Consider the following 13,363-nt stretch of genomic DNA (forward strand, 5'->3'; position numbering starts at 1 on the left):
CTCCCCACCCCCACCCTCCTCTAGCTTATCTCTCCATGCTTCAGGCTCTCTGCCTTTATTCCTGATGAAGGGCTTTTGCCCGAAACGTTGATTTTGCTGCTCGTCGGATGCTGCCTGAACTGCTGTGCTCTTCCAGCACCACTAATCCAGAATCTGGTTTCCAGCAATGCAGTCATTGTTTTTACCTCTTAAGCTCGCATCCAATCATTTATATAATTATGAATAGTAGTGGACCCAGCACCGATCCTTATGGTACTCCACTGGTCACAGGCCTCCAGTCTGAAAAACAACCCTTCACCACCACCTTCTGTCTTCTACCTTTGATTCAGTTCCATTTCCAAATGGCTGTTTCTCCCTGTGTTCCATGAGATCTAACATTGCTAATCAGTCTACTATGGGGAATCTTGTCGAATGTCTTACTGAAGTCCATATAGATCATGTCCACCGTTCTGCCTTCATCAATCCTCTTTGTTATTTCTTCAAAAAACCCAATCAAGTTTGTGAGACATAATTTTCCATGCACAAAGCCATTTTGACTATCCCTAATCAGTCCTTGCCCTTCCAAATACATGTACGTCCTGTCCCTCAGGATTCCCTCCAACAACTTGCCCACCACCGACGTCCGGCTCACTGGTCTATAGTTCCCTGGCTTGTCCTTACCACCCTTCTTAAACAGTGGCATTCGAAACTCTGGGCTGGTTGGTGACTATGTCAGTGGACTCTGCTTTGGGCCAAAACATACAGGGGTAGAATTATGCCATTTGGCGCATTGAATCCTCTCTGTTGCATATCATGGCTGATATGTTTCTTAACCCCATTTGCTGTCTTCTCCACATAATTCTTGATCCTCTTACTAGTCAAGAACCTACCTATGTCTGTCCAAAAGACAATCGATGACTTGGCCTCTGCATCACTTTGCAACAATAAGTTTCACAGATTCACTACCTGCTGGCTGAGGAAAGTCCTCTTCCTCTCGTGTCTAACTCGAGTCTTAGTCTGCCCTACCGGTGGAAACATCTTCGCCATGTCCACTCTATCCAGGACTCTCATTCTGTATGTATCAGATCTCACTCCCCATCCTTCTGAGCTTCATCGGGTACAAATCCAGAGTCCTCAACCTTTCCTCAAATGACCATTGGTCTTCATTCCCAGGATCATTCTTGTGAACCTCCTCTGGACCCCCTCCAAGGCCAGCGCACCATTTCTTGGATACGGGGTCCAAACCCACTCACGATATTCCTGTTGTGGTCTGACCAGACTGTTATACAGCCTTAGCAGCACTCGGTCTCTCAGTTTAGCCATGTTTCGCCTGAGTATTCTCGCTCAACAGGACTGCATGCTCCATAATGTACTTTGATCTGTGTGTGTGAGAGAACATAATTATAAGTACAAATTTGATTAGATCCACTGATACCACCAATGCATGGTACTCATCCATCCGGGTGGTCCCTTTGGCTCAGTTCAAAGACTATTGCTTTGCTTCATCACTTTTTCTTCTTTTGAGTTTTGCATAGAAGCGATGAATGCTCGGACAAAGAGAATCATGTGTTAACTTTTATGGTTTTACTAAAAGTTTTAAAAGTGCACATTTACAAGGGAAACTCCAGTGACCACTGAGTGCTCTAACAGACATTTGGTCTCTGTTTCCTGCTGCTTGTATAGGTGCTCCCCTTGTGACTACAGGTTCAGGGGAGACAGACAGTGGTACTTGTCGAGTGTGGTACTGGAAAAGCACAGCAGGTCAGGAAGCATCCAAGCAGCAGGAGAGTTGCGTTTTGAACAAAAACCCTTCATCAGGAATGAAGCTGGGAGCCTAGGGCATGGAGAGATAAATGGGAGGGGTGACGCTGGGAGGGAAGGTCTGTTTGCATCTGAGATTCCCTTGGTGATCATCTGCTTCATTAAGCTGCTATTTGGGATAACTCCAGAGGTTACTACTCTGATGTCAGTGCAGGAATAGCACTGGCACTGGGCCCTGCTGTAGAGCTGCTCCCTTAACCAGAATGCTGTAAAGGGTGGTATCCTCCCACTCTTTGGTAACTGTCTTAGTCTTTGGATGGAACTCTGTATTGTGGGTGGAGAATGAATTACAGTGCAACAAGCATCTAGTTGATGTATCTCTGTGCCATTAGTTCCATTCTGTAGTCCATGCTATTGAGCGTGACACAAATCCCGTTCATTTTTGTGTGCTGTCCCTGCAGCTGCTTCGACTGCTACTGCATATGGCTCCACATGATTTTGGTCTCTCTCCCTCAACAAAAGAGCTTATGTGTTGAAAGCCACGAGCTATGGTGATGTAAATGAGTTGAATGGATGACTCCTCCTTAGCCCATTTGCTCATTCTGCCTTAGAGAACTCAGGTGTTGGTACAATAATCACTATCACTTTTGAAACAAGTGTTCTTTCTTAAGAAGGAATATTTGTATTGTTCTATTGTGTCTAGGTACACTGGAGAACCAAATGATGCACTTCGACACTTCAATAAGGCTCGCAAGGACAGTGATTGGGGGCAAAATGCAATTTATAACATGATAGAGATCTGCATGAATCCTGACAATGATACCATAGGAGGTGAAGTCTTTGAGAACCTGGATGGAGATATGCGGTGAGAGTAAATTACCAATTATTTATCTTGTATGTTTAGGAGTGTAAAGAGTAAGCCATATGGCACTTTGAGCTTGCTTCACCATTCAATCAGACCTTGGCTGATCTAGTTATGGTCTGAACACCACTTCGTTGCATGCTTCCCTTATCCCTGACTCCCTCACCTATCAAAAATCTATCTAACACAGTCTTGAATAAATTCAGTGACCCAGCTTCCCCTGTTTTCTGGGGAATTACAGATACTACTTAAGGACTAGTGATGATTTAACCTGAGGGTCACCACACCTTAGGCAAGGGAAGAGGCTGAGAAGGAGTGTCCTTCATGTTAACTTCAGCTGGTGCGGGAATTGAACCCATGCTGTTGGCGTCACTCTGCATTACAAACCTGCCATGCAGCCAACTAGGTAACCAATCCCCACAGATACTAACAGCTGATGAGACAATAATTTTTGTAAGCTCTGTCTTATAAAGGCAATGTCTTTATTCTTAAACTATGTCTCCTAGTACTTGCCTCATCCATGGGAGGAAGCATTCTCTGAGTATCCACCCTGTTCAAATCTTACATGTTTCAAGAAGATCCTTTTTCATTCTTCTACACTCCAGAGAGTATAGACCCAACCTGTTCAACCTTTTTTTTTGAAAAGATAAGCTGTTCAACCTAGAAATGGATGATTTGAACCTTCTCTGAACTGCATCTAATGCATTCAGGTCTTCAAATAAGGAGACTAAAACTGTTTGCAATATTCCAGACCTGGCCTCATCAAGTCCCTGCACTATAAAACATTCCTACTTGTATATTCCATTTCCTTTGCTATAAATACCAACATTTTATTTGACTTTCTAATTATCTGCATAATATCTTTTTGAGATTCATGTGCCAAGTCAAGTAGATCCCTCTGGAACACCATGTTCAGCAATCTCTCTTTAGTTAAATAGTCTATTGATTTATATTCTTCCTACCAAAGAGCACAAGTTTCCACCTTCTGCATTATTCTCCATCTGCAGTTTGTATTTTTTCCTTTCTCTTAGTCTCTCTGCATTCCTTTGCAGACTCCATAACTCTTCTTGACAACTTGACTATCATCAGCAAACTTAGCCAGTATGCATTTGGTTCTTTCAAGTATTTAATACATGGCACTCTATTTGTTACAACTTTTCATCCTGAAAAAAAATCATTTTTATTCACGGGATGTGGGTATCGTTGGTTTATTAACCATCCCTGATTTCCTTTGAGAAGGTGGTCGTGAGTTGACTTCCTGAACCACTGCAGCCCATGTGGGTTAGGTACACCAATAGTGCAGGAGAATCAACATTTCGAGCATAAGCTCCTCACACCTGATTCTCCTGCTCCTCGGGTGCTGCCTGATCGGCTATGCTTTTCCAACACCACACTCTTTGACTTTGATCTCCAGCATCTGCAGTGCTCTCTTTCTCCCACACCAGTTAGGGATCAAGGTCTAAATTTTGACCCAATGACAACGGTGTTATTGTTCCAAGTCAGCATGGTATGTGGTTCAGAGGGAAACTGCAGGTAGTGATACTTAGACATCTTTCCTTGCCCTTCTAGGTGATCAGGGGTTTGGAAGGTACTGTCTGAGGAGTCTTAGTGAGTTACTGTATGACATTTTATATGTGGCACAAATACTGCCAGTGGTGGATGGGGTGCCAGTCAGGTGGGCTGCTTTATCCTGAATGGAGTTGAGCTTCGAGTGTTGTTGGAGCTGCACCCATCTAGGCAAGTGGTAAATATTCTATCACATTCCTGACCAATGCCTTTAAGTGGTGAATAGGCATTGGGAAGTCAGGAGGTGAGTTATTTGCAGCAGAATTCTTAGCCTTAGACCAACTTTTGTAGTTACAGCATTTATATGGCTGTTCTAATTATTCCACCTCTCTGATTACTGTTAACTACCCAATCAATCTTTTATCCATGCTGCTAAATTACCCCCAGATCATGTGCTCTTACCTTACGTAGTAACCCTTGATGTGGCACATTTTTGATAGGAATAAGAATAAATGTTGATTCCTTTCAAATTGCATATTCAGTTTTAGTTTAGCATTGTTTTTATGTTTTAGTTTAAATTTAATTAAATATAATAATCAAATATTGCATCAAACTATTGACTTTATCATGTTTGACCGTTTGAAGACTAAAATCTCGAACAGTGAAATTAACTTTCCCAGTTTTGTTTGGGTTTATGAGGGAGAAAAAATATAATTTTGCTTATTTATAACCTGTGTAATTGTTTTTCTGTAGGTTTTAGAGTGCCAAATTATTTGTAGTTTGTCTACTGGTAGATTGCTAGTTGGTTATTGTAATTTATCAATATTCACAATGTTTGGATGCTTTGCATATGCAGTTGCAAATGCATATAAATGATCTTCTACTTAAATATGAAACAGTACAATTTTACAGTAGCAAAGACTAGTGCTCGAAAAACACTGATCAAAATGAAGTAAAAAGTTTTGGATGTTTTACTTTGGTTGCTTTTGTTGCCAATAGAAACTCAACTGAAAAGCAGGAGTCAGAACAGTTGGCTGTGATGACAGCAGAAAAACTATTGAAAGAACTCAAACCTCAAACAATTCAAGGCCACGTCCAGTTGCGCATAATGGAAAGCTGCTGCCTCATGGCAACAAAGCATAAAGCAAATGTGGAACGAGCTCTCAATGTCTTCACAGAAATAGCAACGGCTGAGGTTAGTCTTGTACAAATTTCAAGATATTAGAGTGGAGAAGCATTTTAGTAAACTGAATTTATGTGTTTCTGAAATTATTTTAGAGATTTTCTTTCCATTACTGTATTGGAAGTCCATTCTGTGCATTGTTCACATTTTGTGTGTGGAATTTAACATTTCTTATAAAAGATTGAAGAGAGACCTGAGAGATTGAAGAGAATGTTAAATGGATGATTTTGTGCCTTGTGTTGTGGGGGTTGGGGTGGCTTTAGGTGTCAAAACCGAAAAAGTAGCTTTGTGACTCTCATATACCCCTTTCCAACTTGAACTGAAGTTGTAAGGACTAGGATTGAGTGCGTGTGTTTGTTGGGTAAGAAAGTCTAAACTTTTACATTGTAAAACTTTGTACTTTAGACTAACTTAGTTTGTATTAGGCATCATACTGAAATCTGAATGAAAAATTCAGTTTAAATTCTGTAGTTGTCAGCCTTAAGCAGGGTTTTCTTTTTTAAGCATACCAGGAAGGAAGCAGCTTAATTAAAAAACAGCTGAGACTGGATCCTCATTAAGTGACTCAGATTTCCTGTTTGTGTTGGGAGCATAAATGAGTCGGCAACTTAGCGTGACATAATCTTTGACACTGTAACATGCAATAAAGTGCTAGAATTGAACACATCAAGACATTAAGTGGAGGAAAGTATGAGGTGTTTGTTTGCTTTTGCCTGAACAAAACAGCTGTGGATAGAACATAGAACAGTACAACACAGGACATGCCCTTCAGCCCTCCATGTTGTACTGACCTTTCATCCGATTCTATCTTCCATGTGCCTATCCAAGAGTCGCTTAAATGTCCCAAATGTATCTGACTCTACTACTGCATTCCATGCACCTACCACTCTCTGTGTAAAGAACCTACCTCTGAAATCTCCCCTAAACCTTCCTCCAATTATCTTAAAATTACACCCTTGTGATAGCCATTTCTACCTTGGGAAAGAGTCTCTGGCTATCCACTCTATCTGTGCCCCTCATTATCTTGTATACTTCTGTCAAGTCACCTCTCATCCTTCTTGGCTCCAATGAGAAAAGCCCTAGCTCCCTCAACGTTTCTTCTTAAGACATTCCTTCCAGTCCGGTCAGCACCCTGGTAAATCTCCTATGCACCCCCTCTAAAGCTTCCACATCCTTCCTATAATGAGGCAACCTGAACCGAACATAATATTCCAAGTGTTTTCAAACCAGGGCTCTATAGAGCTGCAGCATAACCTCACGGCTCTTAAATTCAATCACCCTGCTAATGAAAGCCAACACCATAAGCCCCCTTAACAATTCTATCAGCTTGGGTGACAACTTTGAGAGATCTATGGATATGGACCCCAAGATCTGTCTGTTCCTCCATACTTCCAAGAATCCTGCCTTTAACCCTGTATTTTGCATTCAGAGCTGACCTTCCAAAGTGAATCAATTCACACTTTTCCAGGTTGAACGCCATCTGCCACTTATCAGCCCAGTTTGTATCCTGTCAATGTCCCATTGCAACCTACAACAGCCCTCCACACTACTCACCCACCCTTCCACTTCCTCATCCAAGTCATTTATAAAAATCATGAAGAGCAAAGGTCCCAGAACCGATCCCTGTAGAATACCACAGCTCACCGAGCTCCAGGCTGAATACTTTCCATCTACCACCACCCTCTGTCTTATATGGGCCAACCAATTCTATATCCAGATAGCCAAATTTCCCTGTATCCCATGCCTCCTTACTTTCAGAATGAGCCTACAATGGGAAACCTTATCAATCGCCTTGCTAAAATCCATGTACATGACATCCACTGCTCTACCTTCATCAATGTGTTTTGTCACATTCTCAAAGAATTCAGTAAGGTTTGTGAGGCAAGACCTGCCCCTCACAAAGCCATGCTGACTATCTCTAATCAAGCTATGGTTTTCCAAATAATCATAAATCCTGTCTCTCAGAATTCTCTCCAATACTTTACCCACCACATAAATAAGACTGTCTGTAATTCCCAGGATTATCCCTTTCTTGAACAAGGGAATCTCATTTACCACCCTCCAATCATGTGGCACTACTCCAGTGGACAGTGACGATGCAAAGATCATTGCCAAAGGTGCAGCAATCTCTTCCCTTGCTTCCTATAGTAACCTATTGTATATCCCATCTGAGCTGAAAATGTGTTGCTAGAAAAGCGCAGCAGGTCAGGCAGCATCCAAGGAACAGGAGAATCGACGTTTTGGGCATAAGCAGGGCTTATGCCCGAAACGTCGATTCTCCTGATCCTTGGATGCTGCCTGACCTGCTGCGCTTTTCCAGCAACACAGTTTCAGCTCTGATCTCTAGCATCTGCAGCCCTCACTTTCTCTCAAAGACTATATCCCATCTGATCCAGGGGACTTATCTATCCTTATGTTTTTCAAAATTTTCAGCATATTCTCCTTCTTAACATCAACTTGTTCGAGCATATCGGTCTGTTTTATGCTGTCCTCAGAAACATTAAGTTCCCCTCAGTTGTGAATACTGAAACAAAGTATTCATTAAGGACATCTCTTATTTCCTCTAACTCCATTTGCAAATTCCCTCCACTATCCCTGATCCCCCCTACCCTCACTCTCATCATCTTGTTTCTCACATAAGAGTATAACGCTTTAGGGTTTTCCTTAATCCTACCTGCTAAAGCTTTCTCATGCCCCTTCCAGCTATCCTAAATCCATTCTTCAGCTCCTTCCTGGCTACCTTGTAACCGTCTAATGCCCTGTTTTATCCTTGCCTCCTCAACCATAAGTAAGCTCCCTTCTTCCTCTCAACTAGATTTTCCACATCCTTTGTCATGCAATGTTCTTTCAAACTACTATTCCTCCCTTGCCTCAGTGAGACAAACCTGTCCAGCACTATCAGCAAGTGCTCCCTAAACAATCACCACACTACTGTCGTGCATTTCCCTGAGAAAATCTGTTCCCAATTTAGATGGCCCAGTTCCTGCCTAATAGCATTGTAATTCCCCCTCCTCCAATTAAATACTTTTCCATACCATCTGCTCCTATCCCTCTCCATGACTATCGTAAGTGCTCAGCAATCTGATTAAAGATGTTAACAGGGAAGTAAACTTTCGTTATAATGATTTTGTTCTTTTTTTTTGGCTTAACTTGTGTTGGTTTTAAAACTTTCCCAATCCTCTGATTTACCACAAATATTTGTACAGTGTATTTTTTTTTCCCTTTCAACGATACTATCCTTAAATTCCCTGGTTAACCAAGATTGGTTTATTCCCTTTCTAAAATCTGTGTTGTTCACTAGTACACATCTTTGCTGTGCATCTGTTTTCTCCCATTGTTCATCATGCATCTTTCTGCTAAACCTCTTATGCGGATGCTGTGGCTTTAAGAGGTGTTTGGTCCTGGAATTTTTTTGAAGAGTGGTTTTAAGACAGAGATGCCAAACAGTCTATGAGAAGATAAATAACTTGTGAAGTCTTGGGTGTTTTTTCTTAAAAAGTTAGAACAATAGAAACAATCTGAACGGGTGTAGTCAAATTCCCGCAGAACCAGGATCTTTAGTTTAGCTTTTAGCAGTTTCTGTTGGTTGAAGTCGAAGCTATTTTTACCCTCTCTCAATTCCAGCCACAAACTGCGGGTTCTCTGCTGCTACGGAAGTTGCAAATGAGACAATCTGTGTCTGAATTTGTCTTTTTCCAAGGGTGTGTTTATGAGATATTACTATATTGGAACAGTTAATTAGTAATAGTTACTGTATCTATTATTCTGCTAAGTTTTCCAATAGAGTTAAGTTATTCCAATCCCTTTGTTGTTTTGTTGCATTTTAACTGTTGTGAATGAATAAAGGGTGTTTTCCTTTAAATCTGATGGTTTGACTTATCAAATTGCATCTGGAATGCAACACCTTACAATTGTCTTTAAAATAAGAAAACATTAGGGTTTAAACAGTCTTCTGAATATTTTGAGGGAGTTTTATCTGGTCCATAACACCCTTTCCCAGTCTACTCCAGCCAGCTCCGCTCTAAATCCTTGAAGTCATCAATTTTGCTTTACCATTCTCCCCCTTCATTCTGATTTGCTTTTTTTTTAATATTTGTACACTCTGTTCCTTCCTGCCACACATTAACTAAATAGCTGTCCTCTAAATCCTTCTTCAGAACCCTCTCACACTCCAGTTAACTTAAAACCTTCTCCATAGCCCTAATTATTCAATTTACCAGGACTCTGGTCCCAGCACAGTTCAAGTGAGGGTCGACTTACTAGGGTAGCTCCCTTCTACATCAGTGCAGGTGTCAGTATCCCACGAATTGAACCTATTCTTTTCACACCAATCTTTGAGTAAAGTATCTATCTTTTTGATGATACCTACCCAATGTCAGTTTGCCCATGGCTTAAGCAGTAATACAGAATTAGTACCTTGGAAGTTCTGTTCTCTTATTTAACTCCTAACTTCAAAATCTTTCAGCAGAACTTCATTTCTAGTCCTAACAATGTTAATAGGACCACCATGGATGACAGCATTGGATCCCTCCTCTTCCAGTCCAAATATGTCTCCATCCTCAAAGAGTTGTTCTAAACCCAGGCACCAAATCGGCAACACAGCCTTCGGAACTCATACTATTTGTTGCAGAAAACAGTCACTAACCGCTTAATTATACTGTTCCCTACTCCAAATTGAATGGAATTCTGTGCCACAATTAGCCCATTCAGCGCATAATGCTGGCCATTGTCCACACAGCTTATAGGAGCCTTGTAACTGTTGTATAATTACAGAGTTCAAAGCTTCTTGAATGCTACACCTTGGATCCTTATATCTGCCTCACCTGCAGACACACTCCTTTGTCCCTGATCACAGACCAAATTTAAAATATCTAATCTGAGGGATATGATCACAGTGATATGAGAGCAATTTGTTCATTGCTCTCATATCACTGTTGTTTACACATTGATTTTTGTTTTTCCACATCAACATCGATCTTATATCTACCGAGCAAGAATTACCTGTCATAATTCGAGAGGCCAAGAACTATCCCAAAAGTCACTATTTAAAGTAAAAATTAAAACTTTTTTTTTAAAAATCAAACAGGAATAATTAACTAACAATTAATTCCAACTCTAACTTTCTCTAACCTATCTTTTACTTTCCCTTCTATATTACTGGTCTGATAAAAAAAACCCTGATTAAGATTTACCAAAATATTCAAATTTCAAAACCAGCAGCTGACAAATTTTCTCTTTGTATCTTCCTCTATCTTCTTTTCTTCTTGTTAGGGTTTCTGTTTCACAGGTCGTTGATAGATAAATGTACCTTTAAAAGAGCTATTCTGCACGCAGTCCGTATATGTTGATGGCTTGGCAGTTCTCCACCAACTGTACAATTGTTTTTGGTTTTATATCCCAAAGCATCAGTTTGTTTTATAGGTTTTAATCTTGTCAAAATACTAGATCTGTACTTGATTGGAGTTTAGTATCTTGGGGCATAATTTAAACTAATTGGCCGAATTTGAATTTGTTTTTGTCTCATAGCAACCCAGTTACTGCTAGCTGCTGGAGCAAATATTACATTGTAAATTCTCCAGCACTCTGTATGCTTGCTAAGTCTTTCTACTCTTAAAGGTACAGTACACCTCTACACCTTCGTAACGCTACTGAGAGGGGCATTGACATATTGGAGAGAATTCTGAGAGACAGGATTTATGATTACTTGGAAAACCATAGTTTGCCTAGAGATAGTCAGTATGGTTTTGTGAGGGGCAGATCATGCCTCACAAACCTTATTGAATTCTTTGAGGATGTGACAAAACACATTGATGAAGATAGAGCAGTGGATGTCGTGTATGTGGATTTCAGCAAGGCGTTTGATAAGGTTCCTCATGGTAGGCTCATTCAGAAAGTAAGGAGACTTGCGATACAGGGAAATCTGGTTGTCTGGATACAGAATTGGCTGTCCCATAGAAGACAGAGGGTGGTAGTAGATGGAAAGTATTCAGCCTGGAACTCAGTGACCAGTGTTGTTCTGCATCAATGAGGAAGTGGAAGGGTGAGTTAGTAAGTTTGCTGAACACGAAGGTTGGTGGAGTTGTGGAGGGCTGTTGTATGTTGCTGTGGGACATTGACAGAATGCATAACTGAACTGATAACTGGGTGGAGTTCAACCTGGAAAAGTGTAAGTAATTCATTTTGGAAGGTTGAATTTGAATGCAGAATACAGGGTTAAAGGTAGGATTCTTGGCAGTCTGGAGGAAAAGAGAGAACTTCGGGTCCATGTCCATAGATGCCTCAAAGTTGCCACCCAAGTTGATAGAGTTGTTAAGGAGACGTATGCTATAAGAGTGCTGTAGCTTGACTGAAAAATTCCAGCCCAGCCTTGACCATTGTACTTAATTTACCTCTTTTATTACTTTAGCCATCTACCTGCCATTTGTGGGCAGATAACCATTCTGCCTCTGCTCCTTTCTGATCCATTTCAGGGTAAGAATCCTGCCTTTACATCACTCACCTTGTAATGTTAAGGTCCAATTCCACTGTTTCTCCTAGTTCTTCAATTGAATATCTGAGCAACATGTATTATGTTTCAAAATCCAAGCCATTGATACAAATGCTTGATTGTATTTACCTAAACACCATGCCCTGATACAACATACAACTGCTGACTTCTAGCCTGACATAATTCTAATAGCAAATGTAAGGATAGACTCGCATCCAACATAAAAGAGATATAATTAGAGCAGGCAGAAGGTACTTTATAGGTAGAATTGAGGAACAGAAAAGGATTTAATGCCATACTGGGATAGGCATAGTGTTTATAGGCCCCTGTTAGCAGCTGTGAAATCGTAGAATGTGTAATTATGGAGGGTGGAAGTACTTTGAAGTTCTGCAAATGGCAATTCTTAATTTTACATTTTAAATTAATGCATTTTCTGTTAGCCAAAGCTTTTAAACCATTTGTGGGAATGGACAGGTATGTGGAAGGTTTATGAAGGTTTGTAGCTCAGGTTGAGGCTTAGGGTGTAGGTTTGCTCGCTGAGCTGTAGGTTTGATATCCAGACGTTTCATTACCTGGCTAGGTAACATCATCAATGGCAACCTCCAAGTGAGGCGAAGCTGTTGTCTCCTGCTTTCTATTTATATGTTTGTCCTCAATGGGATTCTTGGGGTTTGTGGTGATGTCATTTCCTGTTTGTTTTCTGAGGGGTTGATAGATGGTATCTAGATCTATGTGCTTGTTTATGGCGTTGTGGTTGGAGTGCCAGGCCTCTAGGAATTCTCTGGCATGTCTTTGCTTAGCCTGTCCCAGGATAGATATGTTATCCCAGTCAAAATGGTGGTTTTTTTCATCATGATTAGGGCTACGAGGGAGAGAAGGTTGTGTCTTTATGTTGCTAGCTGGTGTTCGTGTATCCTGGTGGCTAACTGTCTTCCTGTTTGTCCTGCGTAGTGTTTGTGGCAGTCCTGCATGGAATTTTGTAGATGACGTTGGTTTTGTCCATGGGTTGTACTGGGTCTTTTAAGTTTGTTAGTTTTTGTTGTTGGTGGGTTTGTGTGCTACTAGGATTCCGAGGGGTCTTAGTAGTCTGGCTGTCATGTGGTGACTCATTGGAATAGTGTTCTGATACAGCTTCGTTTGTGGTTGCTGGTGTAGTTAAGTATTTGGTCAGTGTTTGTCAGTTTTCTGTATACGCAGGTTTGTAGTTCTCCGTTGTCCTTTCTTTCGACTGTGACGTCCAGGAATGCAAGTTTGTTGTCGGTTTCTTCCTCCTTGGTGAACTTTATGCCTGTGAGGTAGTTGTTGATGATGTTAAATGTCTCTTCTATCTTGTTTTGTTTTGTGATGACAAAGGTGTCATCCAAGTAGCGAACCCAGATTTTTGGTTTGATGGTTGGTGGGGCTGTTTGTTCTAGTCTTTGCATTACCGCTTCTGCTATGAATCCTGATAGCGGAGATCCCATGGGTGTGCCGTTGGTTTGTTTGTAGATTATGTTGTTGAAGGTGAAGTGGGTGATGAGGCACAGGTCCACTAGCTTCATCATGTTTTCGTTGGTAACATGATTGATGGTGGTTGGGGTGTGTA

At 41.0% G+C, this 13,363-nt stretch overlaps 1 protein-coding gene across 1 annotated transcript in view; it reads left to right on the top strand.

Moving 5' to 3' along the window:
- ttc21b (tetratricopeptide repeat domain 21B) overlaps positions 1-13,363 on the top strand; it is a 107,393-nt gene that overhangs the window by 73,892 nt on the left and 20,138 nt on the right. The window contains exons 24-25 of the mRNA XM_043693904.1: positions 2,444-2,605; positions 5,108-5,303. Coding sequence (XP_043549839.1) covers positions 2,444-2,605; positions 5,108-5,303 — 358 coding nt within the window. The remainder of the gene's footprint in view (positions 1-2,443; positions 2,606-5,107; positions 5,304-13,363) is intronic.

This window comes from Chiloscyllium plagiosum, chromosome 7 (assembly GCF_004010195.1).
Source record: "Chiloscyllium plagiosum isolate BGI_BamShark_2017 chromosome 7, ASM401019v2, whole genome shotgun sequence".
NCBI classification, from domain to species: domain Eukaryota; kingdom Metazoa; phylum Chordata; class Chondrichthyes; order Orectolobiformes; family Hemiscylliidae; genus Chiloscyllium; species Chiloscyllium plagiosum.